Genomic DNA, 23,868 nt, shown 5'->3' on the forward strand with positions numbered 1-23,868 from the left:
ACCAACTCTTAGACCTCAAATCTACCTGGGAAGAGGGTGTTCCCTGGGGATTATTTTAATGCTAAATAACAATCATTTCCCAGCTTACCTTTCTGAACCTCTCATATCAAAAGCTTTTGCTTTTTGCTCTCTCTCATTATTTTTCTCAAGTGTTGGAATAACATTTTTTTCTCCCTTGAATTCTGCAGTTATTTCTGACTAAAATTATTTTACTTTTCAAAAAGGAATTATGTGTTGACAACTCAAGTGGAAGAAAAAGGAAGGTTCTGGCACATGGTATACACTGGTTGAGAATGAAGATGGTAATAAATATTTGAATAATGACCATCATGAGTATCAAATATGGTATTTTGAGAAGACAAAACTTAAAATTAGGGGCACCTGGGTGGCTCAGTGGGTTAAAGCCTCTGCCTTTGGCTTGGGTCATGATCTCGGGTCCTGGGATGGAGCCCCGCATCGGGCTTTCTGCTTGGCGGGGAGCCTGCTTCCCCCTCTCTCTCTGCCTGTCTCTCTGCCTACTTGTGATCTTTGTTTGTCAAATAAATAAATAAATAAAATCTTTTTTAAAGACCTTAAAATTACAGATATTCTAAGTAGCATTTAGCTACATATACAGCATTTGTTCAAGTAATTCCTCCAAAAGGAAGTCCTTATGTGAGAGTATAATACTTAAAATAATCAGCTGTTAAAATCACCCTGAGCAGTAATAAATACCGATGTTCTTAATGTACTATCAACTATCAGGATAAATTTGAGGATCCATTTATACTATTCAGATATTCAGATCCCAAATTAACACAAAGGAGGTTGTATCATACCATTAATGGTATACGATGTAATGGCATTCATACCATTACATTAAAATAGTGCTTTTCCTTCATAAATGTATGATTAAATCTGTTTCTTCATGTTTTGATACTGTGTATCACCATGACTATCTTGCCCACACTTTCTGGGACGTCTGAATCTTTTCTATTTTGAAATGATAAAGTCATATGCATAGCTCAAACACAAAGAAAAGAATTTCAGATTAGGCTTAAAACTAAGACAACAGAAAACAAGCATTTAGCTTTATTCAATTCATTAAATGGCAGAACATTGTGGAGTTACTTGGTATTTTATGGAAAACGGCCTTTTTGCTAAAATAAAAATAAAGAAAAAAATCATAGATTTTGTCTTTTCAAATTTCTGGATGTACTGAGAATGTTTTATTCAGAACTTCCTATTTACACTAAAACAGACCTAGGTACACAAAAGAATAGCAAATTCATCAATATTTCTCATGATATCAACACAAGGAAAATCCCCCTTCAACATGCATTCTTCTTTTATAGATGTCTAGTTATTAGTCAAACCATTCTTTTTCTTTTCTTTCTTTCTTTTTTTTTTTTTTTTAATAACAAGTCTCTAAAAACATCATGATTTCTCTGCAGCTGGCTATTTGGGGGCACCAAACATGTATATGAAATGTGGCTTATACGCAAGTATACGTCCATTATCCAGTTTCTGAAATGCTGAAATCCAAAGATTCTGATCTTTGTAACTGATCCCTTGGCAAGACCTGACCAAACCTCAATTCATTTAGCAGCAAAACCTAAGCTATACTGATTTGAGGCTGTTTATAGTCTTTATTTATTTGCACCACTTCATTTGAATACGTATATATCCAGGGACAGTTCTGACAATGTGTTTGATAAGGGAGTGATTCCTCAACCCCATAGGGCCAGCTACCAGACACAGGCACAGCACTGAATTCTGAAGAACATCTGGTCTCTGGGTCTGGATAAAAAAACGGTGTGTGCCTGGATTCAGTTCAGCAAACATGTCCTGTCCTGTTCTGAGCACCTCTGAAGGTAAATGGTCCATTGCCCGTGTTCTCATTACCTGATCCCACCATTTCCTAAATGTATTATCTCCTCTAAGTATATTCTCCTAATAACTCCCTTCCCTCTCTCTTTTTTTAAATAAAATAATCACTCCCTTAAGTCACTCACCCAATCTCATTACCTGTACTTTACCCTACTCTCACCATGTCCATCCCATCAATCGTTGAAGCTTCACAAGGTTCTGCATGAGCCCATCCTGCTGCCCAATGCCCCAACCCTAGGCCAGAGTAGCCCGAATGGCTGCAAGAGGCTCCAAAAACACCTTCCTCCTTTCCTTTCTACTCTAGGGCCCTAACCTGCCCCTCTCCAATTCCCACTAGATTCTGCTTCATTCTGATTCAGGAGAATCTTGTCATCATCTCCCATCTCGTTCAAATGCTTTCCTTGACTCAAAGACCACACTGGAATAGATAAATTGCCAAGGATGAGACTGGTACTTCAAGACCCAAGGAAGAATTTAGCCTTAACCCACCGTTCTACTACCTCTCCTGCTCCTTCCTAATGCAAACTTTTCACTCCCTTTAAAATGAGCATGACTTCCTCTGTTTTCCCTGACTCCAAAAAAAGCTAAGTTGTTTTCATCTCTTCAACTCACACCATCTACCCCGTGACCTGAAATCTGTAACGCATTCTTTGCATCCTATCTATTTCCAACCCACTCATGCTTCAGACTCAGCTTAGATCCCACATTGGCAGCAAAGTTGCCTTTTGCCTTCCCAGCCCACCATGATCTCTTTCTTGAATTCCCATAGCTCTCACAGTCTGCACTATTCATTAGATACTTGATAGGCACTTCCTTGTATTATCAGAGTAATTAATTTTTCATGCATATGTATCCTGTCCCTTTAACCAGATTTTAAACTCCTTGAGAGCAGAGACCATGTCTCATATTTTATGAATGAGCAAATGAATACCCTTCAATAGCTTACAGTAAGAAGGCAACATGTAAAAGACAAAAGAGGATTAATTTAATTTTTCATTCAAATTTATCAAATATTACTGTGTTCCAGCATTGTTTCAGGCACCAAGGGTTAAACGAGAAGCAACACAACATCAGCTCTGCCCTCCTGAGGCTTCTGGTATAGCCAGGAACCCAGACATTAGTGAAACAATTTTACAAATAATTGTATACACAAATATGTCTGTTTTTAAAAAGGAAGTGTGCAATGCTAACAGGTGCTGAATCATTTTCATATCCTATACCTCTCAGCTCATCCTGAGTCAGCCTGCCCCCTGCCCTCCATCCATGTTAAGAAACTAACAGAGGATCTCTGCACAAATTAGCAAATAAGAAGAAAATAGGGAAGACAAATAGCAGGAGAGGTTTGTTTGAGAAATATATTTGTCACAATCTCGATGGTCTAAGATTCATGCTCGGATAAAGTTATCCCACTGGAAGGCAATATTTACACTCTGGTCACTCTGCACTTCACAGAATTACTTTCAGGGAATAAATAAATAGAAAATAAAAAATCATGGAATTGCTTTTATGCTTGAAAGTTAACCTCTAAACTTTTATGAAAGTTTGCTTTAAGATACAAGAATGTGAAATCTATTTCTGTCTTTGCCACTATACTAGTCAGTGACTCTCCTACGAACTAAAGAAAAAAGAAATCCTTTACCAGAATTTAGAGCAAGGAAATTCCAAAATTTAGTGCAAAGAAAGATTCCTTTGTGAAACGTGCAATTTCCACCATTTCTGTTATCCAAAGCTATGTAACAGATCACAGTTCTTCTTTTGCCGAGGCTCCAAGAAAGCTTGACACCAACCAGGTAACACCTCATGAAATCAAAACATACTTAATTCTCTCTCTTTTCTGTGGTCTTTCTTTTCTATTCCTATTGTATTAAGCATATATGTCTTTGTAAATCATTTCAAATAAAAAGGATTTCTTGAGTAAGCTTATTTCTTTATATAACTCTTATCATCAAAAATCTTTGGATTTCTCTATTCATGGGTTTCTCCAATGTATAACGTATAATTTTCCAAAAGGCTAGGATGCATTATACTGATTTTTTTAAACAATGGAAATCATCTACATCAAATGGAAGAGAGAGGCTCTGGGAGATTATTCCAATGGAATTCAACTTTCATAAATCCAAATATAGTTCTGACCTCAACAAGATTCAGTGTTAAACCGACAGAAATTTTTCTGAAATGTATCCATTATGATTTCCCATGTGTTCCTAAATTATTTTCCACATTTGGGAAATGTGGGATTTTTGATCAGCCTGAAACCATAAAAGTTTAGTGCTAAGGTAGAAAAACTAACCTCTCACATTACTGCAATCATACAGCAAAGGTGAGAGGGGGTAATCTAAAATGCATTTAATCATTTGTGTTCCTGATAACATGCAATTTCTGATTTGCAAGAGTCACCATTTTTGTTTGGGATAATTAACATTACAAATTATAAATCATGAGGAGATTTCATGCAGTTAACTCAATAGCCACAAAACTGTAATATTTATGCCTCATAAAAATAAAATTAACCAACAAACTAGATTAAATTCTGTGCTCACAGATTTACCACTGCTCCTCATGCATGCTCTAATTGGGCCATAAGATGTTGTCCTTCCAGACACTGTCCTTCCGGAGTCTACCAGGAAGAGATTTTCCATAATAAAATAAGTAAGGGAAGACTCACGAGTTAATGAAATGAAAGGGGCAATGAAAGAAAGAGGGGCATTATATTCAACACTTTTTTTTGGCATTTCATCAGAAGATTAACAAAAAAGAGGGTGTTTAGCTGATCTCACAAAATGATTTTGATTATTTTGTAAACCACTCCAATTTCCATGCTTGCAATTTCTGTGCTTGCAATTAGCAATCTCACCCCTCCCCACATACACACCAGTACACCATCACCACCACCCACCACAAGCATGCACCTGCAAACTGTTAAAGGCTTAAATATGGCCTCTTAAAAAAAAATTATGTATTAATGCTAGTTAATTGGGAACAAGGATGGAAACATTTATCACACCCCAAGCCAATAAAACAATGTTTGTGCTGGCATTAAATTTTGGATTCTTTTCCATAACGCTGCAAGGCTGTCAATTCCCGAGTACCCTGCTGTACATTCTTTGTTGCAAGTAGACACAGTGGGAGCTGGAGAGAAGACAACATCTGACAGAAGGGAGTCAGGAAAAGTGTCAAAGAGGAGATAATGCTTAAATTTGGATGTAGAAAAAAAGAGAAATCAACCAAGTTAACAAGAAGGGGCTTGAACATGATGCAAGAAGCGGGGTACATACACAAAGACACAGAGGCATGAGAGAACCCAGCAGGTGTGAGGACCTGCAAATAATTCAAAAACTGTGGAATGTCAAGAGACCAGTTTTGAAGTCAGGCAGGAGTAAATCATCAAGAGCTTTGGCTATCCATCAAAGGAGTTTAGATTTTATTTTGTAGGTAATAGGAGCCATTTAGCCATGTAGAAAAATTATTCCAGCAGCAAAACCCAGAATTAATTGGAGAAGGGCAGAACTATTAGGAGCAAATGATCACCATTTTGTGAATGAAGGAAGACATAATGGTCATGAAGGGAGATGACGAGAGATAGAAGACAAGTTTGCACTTCACTAGAAAATTCAATCAGGAATCCAGTTATTTTTCCACTTACCACCAAGATTTGCAAAAGGTTATCATTTCTTCTCTAATAACCCATATAATTTCATAGATTTTTTAGTAATAAAAAAAAGAAATTGCCAAAGAGAAGTGATAAAGCTAACTATATTACAGAATCTTTCCTATGGTAAGCAGGAAAAAAAAAAAAAAAGGACACACTTTTGCACTATCTCAAAATAATTAGTACTCAACACACATTTGAAATCCAGAGTGATTTTTTTCAGGGCTGAATTATTTATACCAACAGGAGAATTTGAAAAATAATCCAATAATGAGATGTGATTTTAGTATAAAATATTAGATTTTATAATAGAATAACTTAACAAAATGTAGAAATTACAGAATCAAATGATTTGCCCTTATTATTAAAACCATGACCTTGACCATACGATTCTCGACCAATCTTAATATAAGTTGATAACTTTTCTCTAAACTGGATATTTTGTCCAACTTGCCTTACCTTTCTACTCTGAGCAAATCTACTGAATGGATCACAAACACATCCAGCCATCACTGCTGGACGTAACAGACGTCTAGTGTTTTGTCTGCCAGCACTCCTGAACCAGTTTTTGAAACTAACCTCCCCCGCTCACCCTCACCTTAACCTCACCCATCATTATCAATGTCATGCACAACACCATGCTTGTTCAGTGTTTGGTAGATGGCCTCACTCACACCCAGTTCCAAGATACCCTCTCTCTCATGACCTGTCTCTGCACTTTACTTGGCACTCATAAAGGCCACACCATAGTTAGAAATCACCACTGAAGAATGGCTGTCCTTCAGTACAACATGGCATCGCACCACATCCATAAATCCCTGCCCTTTTCTTACTTCCATTTCACCTGTGCAGTATCACCCAGTCTTCCAGTCCTTGCCGGCTCCTCCCAGACCATCAATCTTCCTTACCTCTTTTCCATGCCCAGCCAGACCCCTTTTAATCAAAACAATACCTTTTTTATTAGAACCCTCCATTTATTTTCTATCCTTTGTTTCCAATACTGCAAGCCTGAGCCGTCCCCACCCAGATGAATCACTCTGGAATTCTGTTCCAGGTGACTGAGCTCTCATAAAGAAAACTGCTTAGCAGTTCAGACTGATGTCATTCCAATTTATTGTGGCCAACCCCAACAGCCCTCGGTGATCATCAGTAACCCTTCTTTTTGTCCCTAGTCAGCTAGCATCTACACTCCCTAGGGTGGCTCTTCCAAACCTTAGCCACTTTCTTAAACCCCTTGCATCATCCAACACCTTTATCTTTAGCTCTTCTTCATAGTGAGATACAGATGATCAGATCACCACCTGCCTGTCTACTCCTCCTCCCGCCAAGGTACGTATTAGAATACAAACCTTCATCCCTCTCATGACAATCTCTGAGCAACTGGGGTCTCTCACCTGTCTTCACTAAGGCCATTATTTCTGGGTCCTAAGTCATAAATAAAGCAGAGAAGGGCATGTGGGTGGCTCAGTCAGTTAAGCATCTGCCTTTGGCTCAGGTCCTAATCTCAGGGTCCTAAAATGGGCTCCTTCCTCAGTGAGGAGCCTGCTTCTCCCTCTCCCTCTGCCCCTCCCCATCCCTCATGTGCGCTCACTCACTCTCTCAAATAAATAAAATCTTTAAAAAAACATAAAATAAATAAAGCAGAGAAACCTTCAGAGAGCTCTCCTTCTATATCTTTATCTTCATTTCAATGTCTTTTCCCCAAAACGACAAGCAGATCAATTAACCTCACTCCTCAACACCAGCACCACCAACAACAACAACAAAATCTTTCCTTGGTCCTTCTTCCATTTTTAGCTATTTCCCACTTCCTTTCGGTTCCTCACCAAACTTCTTGAAACTATGTACATACATAATATACATAAAATATGTACATTTTATAAATTTATGTCCTAGAAACAGATGGCCATAGTTTGACTAGAGATTTAAAAGAACATATAAGTAATACTATGTGTGTATATCTATGTTTTTAATTTGTTTTTTCCTTAAACCATTGCCATCTAACCAAGCTTATAGAAACCATTGTTTTTAACCAAGCTTCTAGATTGAAAATACACACACTGTTTCACCTGTGATCTTATAATCTTATAATGTTTTATTACTAAGTTCTCTAATTGGCCCAGCAGCATTTAAAACTTTCTTTCCCGGGCGCCTGGGTGGCTCAGTGGGTTAAGCCGCTGCCTTCAGCTCAGGTCATGATCTCGGGGTCCTGGAATCGAGTCCTACATCGGGCTCTCTGCTCAGCAGGGAGCCTGCTTCCCTCTCTCTCTCTGTCTGCCTGCCTCTCCATCTACTTGTGATTTCTCTCTGTCAAATAAATAAATAAAATCTTTTAAATAAATAAATAAATAAATAAAACTTTCTTTCCCACCATCCCCCTCCCCCAGCACTTACCACCTCTTTGCATACTGTACGTTTTTAGTGTCTTTCTCCATCCTGGGGGATGTAAGTTGTTATGAGGGCATAGACTCTGCTTTTTTTTTTTTTTTTTTTTTTCAGCATAACAGTATTCATTGTTTTTGTACCACACTCAGTGCTCCATGCAATCCGTGCCCTGACTTTGCTTTTTTTTTTAAAGAACGTTTTTAAAGATTTTATTTATTTGTAAGAGAGAGAAAGAGAGCACAAGCAAGGGGAGAGGCAGACAGAGGGAGAACAGGCTTCCAGCTGAGCAAGGACCCTAGTCCTGCTGCCATCCCAGGACCCTTGGATCATAGCCTGAGCTGAGGGCAGACACTTCACTGACTGAGCCACCCAGGCTTCCCTAGACCCTGGTTTTTTAATCACTCTCTAGAATATTTCTGGCATGTAATAAGTGATCAATGCATATTTGTTGGATAAGTATCACCCATCTTCTGGCCAAATCAATTAGATGAAAGGCGGAAAACACACTCAACCTGGGTCAACATCAGCCTCTTTTCCAAGAGTCTAAACTTTGGGACCAAGAGAGTCAAGCCAGTCTCTCTGAACAGATGTAAACTGATATTCAGTGTGAACAGAGAATAAAATAGGTAAGTTAGAGAAACTGGGAAAAAGAAGATCCTGGTAGATTTCAAGCCTCAGGGGCGCCTGGGTGGCTCAGTGGGTTAAAGCCTCTGCCTTTGGCTCAGGTCATGATCCCAGGGTCCTGGGATCAAGCCACCGCAGCCCCCACCCACCCCCAAATCAGGCTCCCTGATTAGCAGGGAGCCTGCTTCCCCCTCTTTCTCTGCCTACTTGTGATCTCTCTGTCAAATAAATAAATAAATAAATAAATAAATAAATTCTTTTTAAAAAATTAAAAAATAAGAATTCAAGCCCCAGGTTCCATTTATCCCAATTATCAAAATGAATTCTATCCTTGGTCTCTGTGAAATATCCCTTCTAGTAAATTACCTTTCTTCGCTTAAACTAATAGTCTTTGTCCATTGCATGCTACCAAGGGATTCTGCACTATACGTTCTGTGGTTGAATAGGCTCAAAATAAACATCCTAAAACCAAAGTTCAAAAAAAACCCCAGAGGGTAAAAAGTTAGAGTTACCATTCTAATTCCCAGAATAAACAACAAATGTAAATATACAAGCCATGGTTAAGTTACTTTAATGAAAACATGGTGTGACATGAAGGCAAACTCTTTATAATATAGGGAAAAGAGCTATTTTCATGTCTTCTCTAAATAAGATTACACACACATTGATTTTAGCACTAAAGCCATTTTTTGAAAATAGGTTCAGTACTAATTTTACGTCATGCTAATTTTCTTTGGGCCATAGAAAAGTACACCATTGAACAGAGACTAGCGGAAGAACCTAGCTCCAACAGGGCAACGCAAATTAAGGTTGGAGGGCAAACTAAAATGCATCCTAAATTGGCCTTTAGATATAACAGAGCTCTATCTTGAAGAACAGAGTTCAATAATTATCAACATTACATTTCATGGGTACTTACCAAACAAACGTTGATGGAACAGAAATTTGCCAGCTATTAGTCCTATGAGAATGGCCAGTAGCCATAGAAGCACCTTCAGAATTCTCCAGCCAACTCCTCTAGGGTATTTATTTGTTACAAACGAAAAACAGTTTCCAACAACAATAACATTGGCTTCTGTTTGGCTATGAGAAACCGGGTCCTCCGCAAATATTAAGAAGTTAAAGAAGATCACTAAGTAAGCCACAATCATGCGAGACCAGGGATGCTGGAAGTAATAACGAAAGTCTTTACCCATCCTTCAAAACTTCAAATCCGTTGTTGACCTGTAGAAGAAAAGATACATAGGGTTAGAGCAGAAAAACAAATAGTCTTTCTCCACCCATCATCTGTTCAGATTTTAAAAAAAAAAAAAAATATATATATATATATATATATATATATTATTTATTTATTTGACAGAAAGAGAGAGAACACAAGTAGGCAGAGAGGCAGGCAGAGACAGAGAAGGAAACAGGCTCCCCGCTGAGCAGAGAGCCCCATGTGGGGCTCAATCCCAGGACCCTGAGACCATAACCTGAGCCGAACACAGAGGCTTAACCCACTGAGCCACCCAGCCACCCCCTATCTGTTCAGATTTATAACAGCTCAAGAAGGAGATATTTAAAAAGATGCTACCTGCACCTACTTATGCACCAAGACAAGTGTGAGATCGAGGAAAGAAATATTGTCCCTTTGCCGCCATCCAATGATATCTCTGACTACATAGGGATGTGGGGTAGGAGAGGAACAAAAGAACAGGGCCAGAAGGGAAATGAGAAGGCAAAACACTGTCCAAAAGTGGGGTGATGACTGAGATGACCTGTAGAGGTCACCTCCGGAGGAAATGCAGAGAAAAAAAACAACAACAATGTATTTCCTCTTTTAAATAACTATTGTTAGGTTATAATCTTAATATAAAGGCACTCAAAAATGAAAGCAATGTAGGAGTAAATTGAGCACCTATTAGCAAAAAATGAACATTCTCCTCTGCCCATATCCTTCTCCTCAGAGTTTGGATCCCTTAATAATCTGGTGGATATATTCTCAGATTAAGCTAAGTTACTAAGTCTACCCAATTCTGACATTCAGTTTTAGTGAACTAAAGTGAGTTTTAGTTTTGGTATTCAGACTAAGCTATACCTCTTTGTTTGAAGCCACAAAGCTAAATAAAAGCTGAGATTAAAAAAATAACAATAAATTGGTAATTGCACTGATGTCTGCCAATTCTTTTTTCTTCTTTCTCAATTTGTTTAAAACTAGGAGGAAAAGAAAAAAAAAAAAAAAGGACGCTTACAGAGCCTACAGCATGTGACATCCAGGCTCTGGATGCCTACATCAATCATTATCTCATTTTTACCATAACAACCCTCTGAAATACTACCATTATCATTCCCATCATTTCATTTTACAAGGAGGGAACTGAGGCTCACACAGATTATGTAACTTGCCCAAAGTCAGCCAGCAGGAGAGCTCTGATCTGAGTATCTTGAAGTCCAGCAGCCCAGTCAACTCCAGGAATTTTCCCTGCCTTAGAAGGCAGACCCAGGGCCCAGCCCCAGGGATGTCATCCTTTGGCTGCTTTCTGCAGACATATCCCTCTCCAGGGATGATTATATTAACTCTACATCAACAGTATACTCTGTATACTTCTATAACCCAGGAAAAAAATATGTAAGTGAAAAACCCTTCACAAATCCCAAGCACTTTGGGATACTAATAAATTTCCCATTGATAAATATTCTCATTTTACACATGGCTAAAGGCACAAAGATCCAGCCACAAGCCTGAAGTAACTCTAAGTCAATGGAAGACCTGAGAATGGGCTCCAAGGCCCCCCAGTCCCTGTCCAATAATCTAGGGAGATGAGTATCAATTAAACCCACAATCTAAGTTAATGAAGACTTGTCTTCACTGTTTTATTTTATTTTTATTTTTTTTTTTTAAGATTTTATTTATTTACTTGAGAGAGAGACAGTGAGAGAGAGCATGAGCGAGAAGAAGGTCAGAGAGCGAAGCAGACTCCCCATGAGCTGGGAGCCCGATGTGGGACTCGATCCCGGGACTCCGGGATCATGACCTGAGCCGAAGGCAGTCGTCCAACCAACTGAGCCACCCAGGCGTCCCATTGTCTTCACTGTTTTAGAAAAGCAATGTAAATACACAAAAGGATGGTCAGTGTAACTCAGCAAAACAAAGAATCACTGTGCCTTGGATTCATTTACCTTTAAGTAATTTCATGTCCCTTGTGATCTTCATGAATACTCTGAAATACCTGTCCCCAGGAACTGTAACTCAGCTAGCTTAGGAATGGTGACTATAGGAAGAATTTTCTTCCTAATGTGAGGTTCATCACCCAATAGAGCAGTGGTTGGTTCTCACACCAAAGACAGCAAAGTGGTAAAGAACAAAAACGAGCGTCACGCATTTTCATGATATTCATTAGGCAAGGATGCCAGAATGGGTTGTCAGTTCAGTTTCATGAAACATTTTTAGAAATATCTAAAGACCACTACCACAAGAGAATACATAGAAATCATCTCAAGGCCAATGAGTCTTGAAGCAAGGAATTCCTAGATGCCCATGAGACAGGATAGGAGTATTACTTAAGAAATTAACAGGTTTCAGGGTGCCTGGGTGGTTAAGTGACTGACTCTTGATTTTGTCTCGGGTCAAGATCTCAGAGTGAAATGGAGGCCCCCCCCCCACCTCCTCCACCCCTATGGTGATGCTCAGTCAGTCCAGAGTCTGCTTAAGATTCTCTCTCTCCCTCTTCCTCTCCTCATGCCTCCCTCCCCACACGCACTCTTTCTCCCGAAAAAGAAGAAGAAGAAGTAGTAGTAGTAGTAGTAGTAGTAGTAGTAGTAGTAGTAGTAGTAAAGAGGTTTCTATGTTGCTTCTCTTACCAGTGGGAAACTCTTGCCCCATTGCCACACCACCTCCCTTCCCCCCGCCCACACACAAGCAAGGCAGCAGGATTTAGAACACTGAATTGGTAAGAGCCTGATTTTTTTTTTTAATCAATGCTTTGTGGAAGGTTATCATATACTTATTTTATTGTTGTTATTTTTAATGTTAGAATCTTGTTTTGTGGGCTACATAATGTCCACATGCCCAAACTGAATTAGAACATTCAAAAAATTTTGGAGACAGCTGCTCCTCTTCAGTATTTATATTTTTCAAGAGAGACAACTACAGTGTTGAGCAACAATCCTGCCCTTGTACAGACCTGATTTCCCACAGGAATGTTATGAATGCTACCATCACAAATTACATGTAGGCAAACAAAGTGGCTGCTTATTTAATTCACATATGCAGTAAGCGGAAGAACCAGCATTTGAATCCAAATTCATGCCTAACCCTTGATCTCTCTAATATAGCACAAAGCTAGAAATGTTTCTTCCAATAAAAACTTTCCCATCAGGTTTGTAGCCTGTTCTTTATTTCTACTAACAGATTCAGTGACTTGGATACTAGCTGAATTACTGGCCCTTCAATTTTATGCCACACATCCTGATATTTATTCTTGCTTCATATTGCCAAAACTGACATGATATCTTCCGGGGGGGGGGGGGTCCCAAATTTCAAAACCCACATTATACCTTGAATAAAACTTCTACTTATCGCCACTTTCTGATTTCATCCACAAAGTCACCCTAAGCCTGCCTAGTTATCTCGGCCTTAGGAACCAGGTATCCCAACACTGTTTCCACTTCTGGCATTCACGTGAAGCGATATGATCATTCGGTGAATCTTGTGTTATAATCCAGGGCAGAGGTTGTTCAAATGGACTGTGCTACAGTGGACAAGATAGTCTGCAAACGCTTTTAATTCAATTCTGCAACCATAGCTGAGTTTTTATCTTAACTAAATGTGATTTATCTTAGCACTTAGTATATGATAGGAAAACTATGGGTTTCTTTGTGTGTTTCCTTTCCTAAGTCATAAGTTGTTCAGGGAAGAGCTGTTCACTTCCGGGTCACAGCACAGGGCCAGCCTCAAAGGGGGCAATCAATGAACATCCACTGGATGCTGTGAATGGTACACTTAGAAAGAAAAGCCTCCTCGCTGTTCAGGCAAGATGAGAAGGCAGAGCAACCTGCCATTAGTTTCCACTAACACAGGAAAAGAGAAAAGCACTGGGACCCTAAAACTGCCATGCTAACTCAGCCAGCAGCCACAATGTGCTCCCACCTGACGACATCTCATTTTAGCACACATTCTGCATTATCACCATTATCACTGGGGCTAACCTCTATGGAGTATTTACCACATATCAGACACTATGCTCATGAGCTTTACAAACTGTATTAAATTTCATAGCAGCCCAATGAAGAAAAAAAAATACTCTTATTTTACAACTTTTGAAACTGAGACCTAGGGCGTAGTAATTTGTACCCAATACCAAAATGAGTCTGCGCCAGAGCCAGGATTCAAATCCAAGTCACGTAGCTTTAACGCTCTACACCACACCTTCCCATGTAAAGACAAATTCCAAAATCTTGCCCGTTACATGTCGGTCAGAAAGATGCCCGGTCAGAATAGAGATGCCTGAGAGAAAAGACTGACTGTGCTCGAGGATAAACGAGTCTACTAATACTATTCCAGTGGACTTTGCAAACATGCCCAGAAAAAAACTGGTTATGTGACTGACGACAGGATAGCTTGAGTTTTGTTCTTCTTCTCTGAGCATCAGCACAAGTCGTTGAGTTGATCTGATTGTTCTTATGCAACGCGTCACAGAGGCTCATTCTGCCATTTTCCAACTATGCCTACAGAGAGCACTGATGCTTTGAGAGCTGGATTAATCCACCCATCCACTTTCCTCTTCTAAGTAATGACATCATTAGGTAGATGTTGCCACCAAGATCTTGGAAGCCTCTGCTTCTCCCCATTATAGCAGTGATGGAAGAAGAAGATACGGGCTGGAACTTTACACATGCGCTGATAATCCACAGGCCATCAGTCACGGTTTCTAACTCTAGACGGACTAATATTTACAGTAGAGAGTTGGAACCCCACACATTTTACTACAAGTCTTGCATCGCAGCTGGTTAAAAAAGGCTCAGAATAGAGAGGAATGCAAAGGAACAAGGGGGGAAAGATCAGGCTACTAAGGATGGGAGTACACTGAGCAAAGACAGAGGAGAGACTTTCTGGTAGACAGTGACATCTGTAGTCCTGGGGGGCTGGCACACAGAGCCTCTGAGGTATCTTTTGAAAGGCAAGCATAATTTGGGGCCAATTCAAGGAAGAGTATACAAAAGTGTTATTCTGTATTTTTTTTAAAGATTTTATTTATTTATTTATCAGACAGAGATCACAAGCAGGCACAGAGGCAGGCAGAGAAAGAGGAAGGGAAGCAGGCTCCCTGCTGAGCAGAGAGCCCGATATGGACCTTGGGATCATGACCTGAGCCGAAGGCAGAGGCTTAACCCACTGAGCCACCCAGGCACCCCTGTTGTTCTGTGTTTTACTGAATAGAGATTAGAGAGTGAAAAGTTTCAGAACTGAAGAGTGATACAACCACCTGGAGCAGAGTTTGGGAAAAATTTCTCTGTGAGCCTAGAAAATGAAAAATTGGTATGAGGCATAATGAACATGGGGAAATTAAATTTATAGGCACCTTCAACATTTTAAGTAAAAGATAATCAGGTCCTAGACTTGGGCTACAAATGCCCTAATGAGTGCTATAATAATTTGACTGAAACAGAGTACCATGCCTCCATTACTCACTAGGGCCTTTACAAGGAAAGGAAAATATTGAAGGCTTTCAGAAGGGTGAATTTCATTTTTCTCAGCAGGGACCCTGGCTCAGGCTACAGTTCTCACATAATGCCAAGTATGATCAAGATGAAGTATATCACTGACATTTTTAAAAAAATGTATGGATTCATATGGAAAGTCCTTCAGGAATGAATGTGCTATGCAAAAGACACTACCACTAGCCAAGCAGGGCATGCTGAATGCACAGTTCTGCTAATGTAGGTCTCAACATCTACAAAGACCTAACCAGATACCATGAACAGATCCCTTCCACTGTGGAGCACTATCTTAAGATAAAATCAATCAATCAATCAATCAATCTCCAAAGTTTTTGAAGCTCCTTAGTATTTATGTCTGAAAATTCATCTTTAACCCCTCTTAGCTCTTATTTATTCTTTTTTTTTTTTTTTTTAAAGATTTTATTTATTTATTTGACAGAGAGAGCGAGCACAGGCAGATAGAGTGGCAGGCAGAGGCAGAGGGAGAAGCAGGCTCCCTGCTGTCTTAGCTCTTATTTAAAGGGCTTTTTGAAGATGACCATGCCAAGTGTGTAGACTTTATTTCAAGCAACTTGAATCCAATTTTTTGAAAAAGAATTTTTATAATTCTTCCTGTATTTTACTTTTTGTGGGAAGCACTTTGTAACACAAACAGCTGTACTTTGGGCAGTTTTTTGCTGTATTAGCAGAAGACAAAGTTAAAGGCTATTTCTTCAACTATCTAATTCTAGTATAGTATTATAGACCATATGCAAAGTTCTTTGCAGTTCACAGAACACTTTTTACAATCATTTCATTTAATCCACTTTTAATTTTTTTTTTTAAGATTTTATTTGAGAGAGAGAATGAGCAGTGGGGAGGGGCAAAGGGAGAGAGAGAGAGAGAGAAGCAGACTCCCTACTCAGCAGGAAGCCTGATATGAGAGGCTTGATCCCAAGACCCAGAGATCATGACCTGAGCCCAAGGCAGACACTTAACCTACTGAGCCACTAAGACACTCTAGATAACTGTTTTTAAAACTGAAGGTCAAAAGGGCAGACACAGCTTTAAACTGTTCCACACTAATTCCTTAAAAGATAAATAAAGATAGCTGCCTATATTTATATCACATTTTACCTCTTGGTGTTTTTAGTGAGCAAAATCACACCATGAGGATGATATTAGAATGATTCAAAGGAATCAGGAACATCTGTTTTTCAGAAGGCAGCCTAGAGTCGGGAGAGGAATATGGTCCAGTTCTACCTGACTGCGACTTACCAGCTCTGTGATCCTGGGCAAAGCCCTAAGCTCTCTGAGATTGCATTTCTTCACTAGTAAAATTCCAATAAAAGTACTTCCCTCAGAGCATTGTAGTGAAGACTGGAGATGTCATTGCAAAGTGCCTGGTCACTTCCAGGTACTTCCTATTGCGAAGGCCATTTAAAATACGAGTGATGGGGCGCCTGGGTGGCTCAGTGGATTAGGCTGCTGCCTTCGGCTCGGGTCGTGATCTCAGGGTCCTGGGATCGAGCCCCGCATCGGGCTCTCTGCTCAGCGGGGAGCCTGCTTCTCCTCTCTCTCTCTCTGCCTGCCTCTCTGCCTACGTGTGATCTCTGTCTGTCAGGTAAATAAATAAAATCTTAAAAAAAAAAATAAAATAAAATACGAGTGAGTCACTGTCATTCCCATTAAAAATGAGCATGAAAGTAATATCAACTATACATTACATTGACTGGTGATATTATATATATGTTATTCTCAGAGTTAAGGGATTTTTACTACAACTGAACAAGGTAAAGGATGAATGCTGTCCTTACTTTACAAATATTGAAAATAAGGCTCAGAAAGCTTAAGCTACCTACCCAATTCATATTTAGAAAGTGATATAGTCCAGATTTGTTAAATCCATGATAACATTCATCATTCATTTGTTCAATATTTACCGATTGCTTATTTCTGCCAGGCACCGGCCTATACATGAGGGTCACCAAGAGACAACACCCTTGTTTGCATCTTACTTTCTCTTTGAGGGAAAGAGACATTAAACAGGGGGAAAAAAAGATACATAGTATTTTTAGAAAATTATAAGTTGATGAAGAAAGTTAATAGGGAATATCAGGAGGGAGGGAAGTTTGAAGAGGCCTCACTCTTGAGCAAAGGCCTCACTCTTGAACAAAGACCTGGAAGTAGGGAGGGACAGACACAGAGAACAAAAAATTGCAAAGACCTGGGCTGAGTGCAAGGTTAGTGCATTTAAGGAACAGCAAAGAAACTACTGTGACTGGACAGGGACAGAGGCAGGGGAGAAGGAAGGGAGCTCAGGTCTACAAGGGAACATCCCATTGTGATGTGGCCTGTCAGGATCCAGCCCTAAGGCCATCGTGTGCATGAGGGCTCTCACCGGGTGCAACATGGGAACCAAGAGAGTGGCACATGTGGCTTACAGGTCAGAGGGGCCACTCTGTGTAATGGCTGGAAATGTATGAACTTCTAGATGGATTTAAATGGAAAAGCTGAGGGCTGCCTGGGGGGCTCAGGTGGTTACGCATCTGCCCTCAGCTCACTCATGATCCTAGGGTCCTGGGATCAAGCCCCACATTGGGCTCCCTGCTCAGTGGGGAGCCTGCTTCTGCCTGTCCCTCTGCTTGTGCAATCTGTCTCTCTCTCTCTGACAAATAAATAAATAAAAATTTTTAAATAAACAAATAAGAGGAAGAGCTGACAAGAGTTATGTGATGGATTGGATGTGGACATGGCCTCACAAAAGCCAGAATGGACCTGCCATTTCCCGAGATGAACACCACTGAGGCAGACATGGACAACACAATAAAAATTAACATTTTTTCGTGCTTCGTATGGATTAGGCCAGCACTTTTCATTCAGTACCTCAATTAGTCCTTACACCAACCCTTTGGATTTACCAGTGAAGAAACAGAGACTCAGAAAGGTTATAATCTGCCCAAGGTCATATAGCTGCCAACTGGCAAAAACAGCGTAAGTATCTCTGTATGACCCCAAAGTCAATACTCTTAATAACTACTATGTTCCCTACACTAAGAAGTATAAAATACAGAATGCAGTTCCAGCGGGAAGGAAGTAGGTACATGAGGAAGCAGTTCCATACTAAGTGATGACTTGCACCTAGTAGGCACGCAACAAATACTTGCTGATGAATGAATAAATGTAAAAAATAAAATGTATGGATCACGGTTCGCTAACAGACCAGCTCTGGGTAAGGAAAAACAACAACAACAAACACCGATGATTCCATTCCAGTAAGAACAGACTCTGGGAATGGGATACTGAAGTCTGCAAAAGGCAGAAAGATGGAGAACCAAAATATATATTTGCCTGGACTAGTCCTGAGATAAGGATAAGTCTTGCTATATTTTCTTGAAATGTTAGGTGAAAAGGCATGTATAAAGAGGTAACATATAACATTTTACATAATGTGAATGCTTAATACAGTTTTTAAAAATACAAATAACAATAATAACAGAATTAAAGTTGGAACTTCTTGCTTTTAGTCCAATGCAAGAGACACACAGCCTTTTAAATAAAAAGCAACCTTTTAAGTCAATCAATGAAACCACCATAAGTGGTTTTGCATAGATACCAGGATGGTATTTGTGGTACCCTTGCTAAATTAGAAGATCTCATCCATAAATCACTTCCCACACTTTCTCTTCACATTGTTTCAACCTTTAAGTGATTTTCTTCCTTTGTTCTTAACCTGCAGTCTTTGGGATAACAAAATACTAAACCATGCAATTTTTTAAAATAGAGAAGCTGAAGCAAGGTGGGGTTCTCTCCCAACAAAGACATTAGTTGACTTTTCATTAAAATGGCAAAGTATTTATAAGCCCTTTCATGTTATAAAGTTGAAAAATATTCACCAGTGAATTCTTTACAAATGTTTAGACCTCCTTTTCAGTGATACCTGTTTATGAGAAAGAATCTAAACACACACCAAAGATAGTAACAATGAATGAATAAAATAAGATTCATTCGTATTTGAAATTATTTCTTAAATGGTTGGCAGTTTAAAGGAACAAATTAAATAAAACAGACAAGTATTGCTTTCTGAGCACAAGGATCATCATATGGAGGCGGAATGGGGGTGGGGATAAATACCTGAGCCAAAATTTCAAAATCCATAATTACTTCAAAACTACTCAGATTGAGGGGGCAAGGGGTGTTAGAAAGTATGTCATGGGGAAAAAAATCACTACAACAAAAATACTTTTTTACAGAGATTCTACTACTCTTTATATTCAATAAATTGGAAGAACTTTTTTCTTCCTAGAAGTCCTTCAATGGATTTCAAACAATATATCATTTATAACTAGGGGTAAATACATGTATTCAACATACTCTTTCTTTTGGTTCATTAGGCACATAAATACTAAATAAGCATGTGATGTTTACTACCATCTCTCTCTCTCTCTCTCTCTCTCTCTCTCTCTCTCACACACACACACACACACACACACACAGAGTTCATTGTTCCACAGAGGGTAGAATGAATAATGGCAGCCCAAGTGTTACCACATGGGTCTAACACACTTGCGGGCCTATGGCATTTTCAAAAATAGGAATCGACAGCTTCATTTGGTCACGATAAAGTTAGTAAACACTCAAGTTTTCTCTTTAGGTTTTTTGTTTTTAAGGCGAACACCCCTGAACGGCAACCTGTTAATTTAGTTAACCAACCATACGTGGGGCTTCTTACGGTGTCCCCATCCCGGGAATCAGTGAAGCGAGGAAAGTTCAAGGTCTGTCCTGGCGACGTCCCTTACCCCCTCGGAGCCCCGGAGTTTGAGGGTTCCTCACCGCGAGCCTTCCCCTTCCAGCCAGCAGTCTCGACTGCCCCCGCGCAGAAGGGTCGGTGCGTCCGTCCCTCTCCGCGACACTTTACCCTGCCTCGCCGCATGCTACCCGCGGGAGCCGGGAGAGGCGCGGGGGGAAATCGGGGGCCGGGGGGCCGCGGCCGCTTCCGCACCCGCGCGCGGGGACGAGGAAGCAGCCGGGCGAGCAGGGCTCCGCTGCGGCGGGACCGAGCGGCGGGGGAGGCGCGCCCAGCGCCCGGGCCCGCGTACTCACCAGATGGGGCCGCGCGGGCACGGGGTGTCCGCAACACCGGAGACCCGGGCGAGCACAGCCCTCCGCCGCGCCGGCGGCCTCGCTGGGGAAGCGCGGCGAGACGGGCCGGCGGCGTTGCTGCCGCCGCTGCTGTCACCGAGCTATAAATACCGGCTCGGCCCACACTCGCCGCCGCCTACGCCGGGCGCCCTCCGCAAAGTGCGCCGGCCGCGGACCCGGCAGCCGGAGCGCAAGGGCGACGGCGCCGCGCAGGTGACCGCGATGGCTCCAGCTGTTCGGCAGCCTCCGCAGCTGGAGGCATGGCCTCCCACCGCTCCCGCCCTCCCCGCTCCCTCCCCTCCCGCCTGCGCCGCGGGCCCACTCCAGCCCGCGGGCCGCGCGCGCCGAGCCGAGCCCGCCCCGGCCGGGCCCGCCTCTGCAGAGCCCGCGGCTGCAGGCTGGGGGCCACTTGGGGAGCGGCGGAGGTGGGGGCGGGGGAGGCGGGGTGGGGGGCGGTCGGGCTACAGCCTAGCGTGTCAGCAGCAGTCCCTTCGTCCTGGGGGAATCCGCAGACTTCTTATAAAATCCACCATCCTGCAGGGAACCAATGAGGTTCCCAAGTGCAATAGCCTCAAAAGAACTGCAAACTTTCTAATGCGGTCTCGGGTCATAGAGCATCCTTCCTGCTTTTATCAGTTGGTGGTGTGGAGGTGGGGTGGGAAGAGACCGCCCGCGAGGACGAGAGAAGTCTTACACTTACTTTCCAGCCTGCCCGGCCTGACACACACACACACACACACACACACACCTATGCAAATATACTCACATTAGCACACACATCTAGAAGCACGCACACATTCATACACACTTAGAAATAGACAAATATATGTACACACATGTGTAGATATCTACAGACATATATATAAGCACATGCATACACTCATACATACACACCTTTATGCACACTTACACTGCATATGTGCAATCTTTAGCATTTTCCAAGCTTGAAGCTCTCAGGAGCCTAGCATTCTGTAGTGCTGAAATGATTTATCTGCAGCATGGCAGAGGAAGACCTTTCACCATATTTGACCAATTCCTGTCCTCCTGATGTAACCTTTTTTCTGTCGCGCGCGCGCGCGCGCGCGCGTGTGTGTGTGTGTGTGTGTGTGTGTGCTTTGTTTCCTTCCACCCCTAATAACAACTGCTGCCTCAGTTTACCAGCTGCTTATAATATATTAAAAGCTGCTGTCTAGTATACTGACCTCTGTGCTACTGGAAGTGAGCCTTAGTTGGTATTGTCAGATGGAAAATGGAACCATCCCTATATGCCTACAGTAGCAAACTTATGAGGAGAAAAACAGCCTCTCTCCTGGATGGCAGCATGATTCAGGAATGCCCTGAGTAGCCAGAGGAGAGTTGAGATGTCAGCAGATTTTGAGATGGGACAGAGAGGGCCACTCCCAAGTCCTGCAGTGTAGCTAATCTCCACAAGCATAACTGGGAGACCACAGCCTGGCTTCTCACTAGCTTCGACATCTGTTCTAGCTTCTAAGAATGACCACAGGTAACCACAGGACAGTCATAGTTTGTGATCATCTTATGGAACTCTTAGTGTCGTGACATTCTCCTTAGTGAACCTTTCACAAGCTTTCCCAGACAGAGCTGTTTCCTTTGCAAGCCCTTTGCACATTTTACAATGATACTTCTTACATTGGCTGTACTTTTTTGCAGTCTTTTTCTCTCCCACTAAGCTATGAACTCTTTGAAAGCAGAGACAAAGCTTACTCACCACTGCACCCTCAATGCCTAGCGTAGTGAATTATAGTAATGCTCAAGAAATAATAGACTAATTCCACAGACTATAAGCGTCTATTGTGTTTTTATAATTATCATCAGGAGTATTTTCCAAAGGATTATTGAACTGTGTAACTGTCTCACCTGGGCTCCATGTGCTTTATTTTCCTTATATCTTCATTTAAAGTAAGGAGTCTTCAGTCATTTGAAACTGGAAAACATTAAAGCTTCACAAATTATGCAGCATAATACTGATGTGTATGGGTTGTTCACCACCACCACCACCACCACCACCCCCCAAAAATAGAAAACAAAACAGAAGGCCCTTTCTCATCACTGAAAGGCTGTAAAACAATGTATTTCAGAAGATAGAGGGGCACAAGTCAATCAGCAGCTTCTCTTCTGTCTAGTTGAGAGAAAGAGAGCTCCCCCCATAATCAGTTGGCTTATGTGGTGTCTACTAGAATGAACTTAAGTTAATCAGACCTGAAATGCCTGCCCTCAGTTACATGGTGTTTACTCTCTCTTTGGAGCCCTGTCTTCTTAACATATGATCTCACTTTCTTTAACAATAAATTCTATAATAAGCTCAACCAATGCTTATTCTTTGCTCTTAGTTGAGCGATCTCAAGATTTAAAGACTATGACCCTCCAGGACCACTTCAGGGCAGAATATTGAAATGATCAAGCTTTTCTTCAACATCCATGCTCCCTTTTTACCGCTGACCAAGAAGCTTATGCCCTTTGCTTTGCGAGGCAACCAGGATCTCCTGTCCAGCCCTATTTACAGACCAGGCAGGGGAACAGCCTCTACACTTAATCTTTGCCACCATAGCATGTAATGATAAAAGCTTACCTTTTTGAAGGCTTCTCCTCTATGAGTCCCACTCCATCTATCCAAATGTTGAATCTGCAACAGACAGATACTAGTTACTAGTATCACTCCCATGTTTACCTTCGAGGAAAGAGACATATGAAGACTGACTAGTTCATGCAAGAGCCCGTGACCAGCCAGAGTGGTGGAGTAAGGATCAGAAGGTCTGCAGTAAGACTTGCAAATCCACGTTTAGCTCTATCTTATAGTCCCTCCCCATGTACCAGGAAAGGGATGTGGGTTTCACAGTTAGGAGACCCAGAACAGGGATTATTTGTGTGAATTCTGTTCCATCACAACCCTAGCTACAGCTCCTATAACATTTCAGTAAGAATCCCTAGATCTCCCTTTCTTCACCCCTGAAGTGGTGAAATGTTAGATCTGGATGTAGACATGAGGCCGAACACAGGTCATTTGGTCTGTTCAAGGACAGATCCACTCAGGATTAGGCTATTGTGCTCCTCATTCTCCATCTCTTTCCATCCCAGTCACAACCACACAGAACTGTTGGGAGATTTAAATGTCCTAATGTGTATAAGATACCTATACAGTTTCAAGTGCATAATAGGCGGTCAATAAAAATTATTCTTTCATCCCATTAGTGTTCTAAGAAAACTTCTCAGAGCCAAAATCTATTGGTCTGGTACACAGATAGGGATTGCTTACTCACAGAAATTAGCCATTTTTCTAGTGTTAGCCCACAGTGTTAGAAATGGTATAGATAGAAGCCTCAGGAAGAAATTGAGATGGCAAAACCTCAGACCCCCCTCTCAACCCTGCCTGTCAGCCCTGAAGACAGGCTTAAACATGGGTCTTCTTTACGCAGAATTCCTTTATAAAATCTGACACCAATGTGCAGAAATCAGAAGTAACCACCTGAGATGATATGTGTTCGTCTCACGTATCCCAG

The 23,868-nt window shown here is 41.3% G+C and overlaps 1 protein-coding gene across 3 annotated transcripts in view; it reads right to left on the reverse strand.

The window, feature by feature from the left end:
- TMEM117 (transmembrane protein 117) overlaps positions 1-20,623 on the reverse strand; it is a 500,039-nt gene extending 479,416 nt beyond the window's left edge. Inside the window, exons 1-2 of one of the 3 annotated variants that reach the window (XM_059185591.1) lie at positions 20,312-20,623; positions 9,447-9,751 (exon numbers count right to left, since the gene is read on the reverse strand). In XM_059185591.1, the coding sequence (XP_059041574.1) occupies positions 9,447-9,723 (277 nt within the window). In that variant the 5' untranslated portion in view covers positions 9,724-9,751; positions 20,312-20,623. Of the gene's footprint in view, positions 1-9,446; positions 9,752-20,007; positions 20,098-20,311 lie in introns of those variants that run through there. The other 2 variants (XM_059185592.1, XM_059185593.1) reach the window with 2 other exon arrangements.
- Positions 20,624-23,868: the final 3,245 nt, after the last annotated feature.

This window comes from Mustela lutreola, chromosome 8 (genome assembly GCF_030435805.1).
Source record: "Mustela lutreola isolate mMusLut2 chromosome 8, mMusLut2.pri, whole genome shotgun sequence".
In the NCBI taxonomy this organism is placed as follows: Eukaryota; Metazoa; Chordata; class Mammalia; order Carnivora; family Mustelidae; genus Mustela; species Mustela lutreola.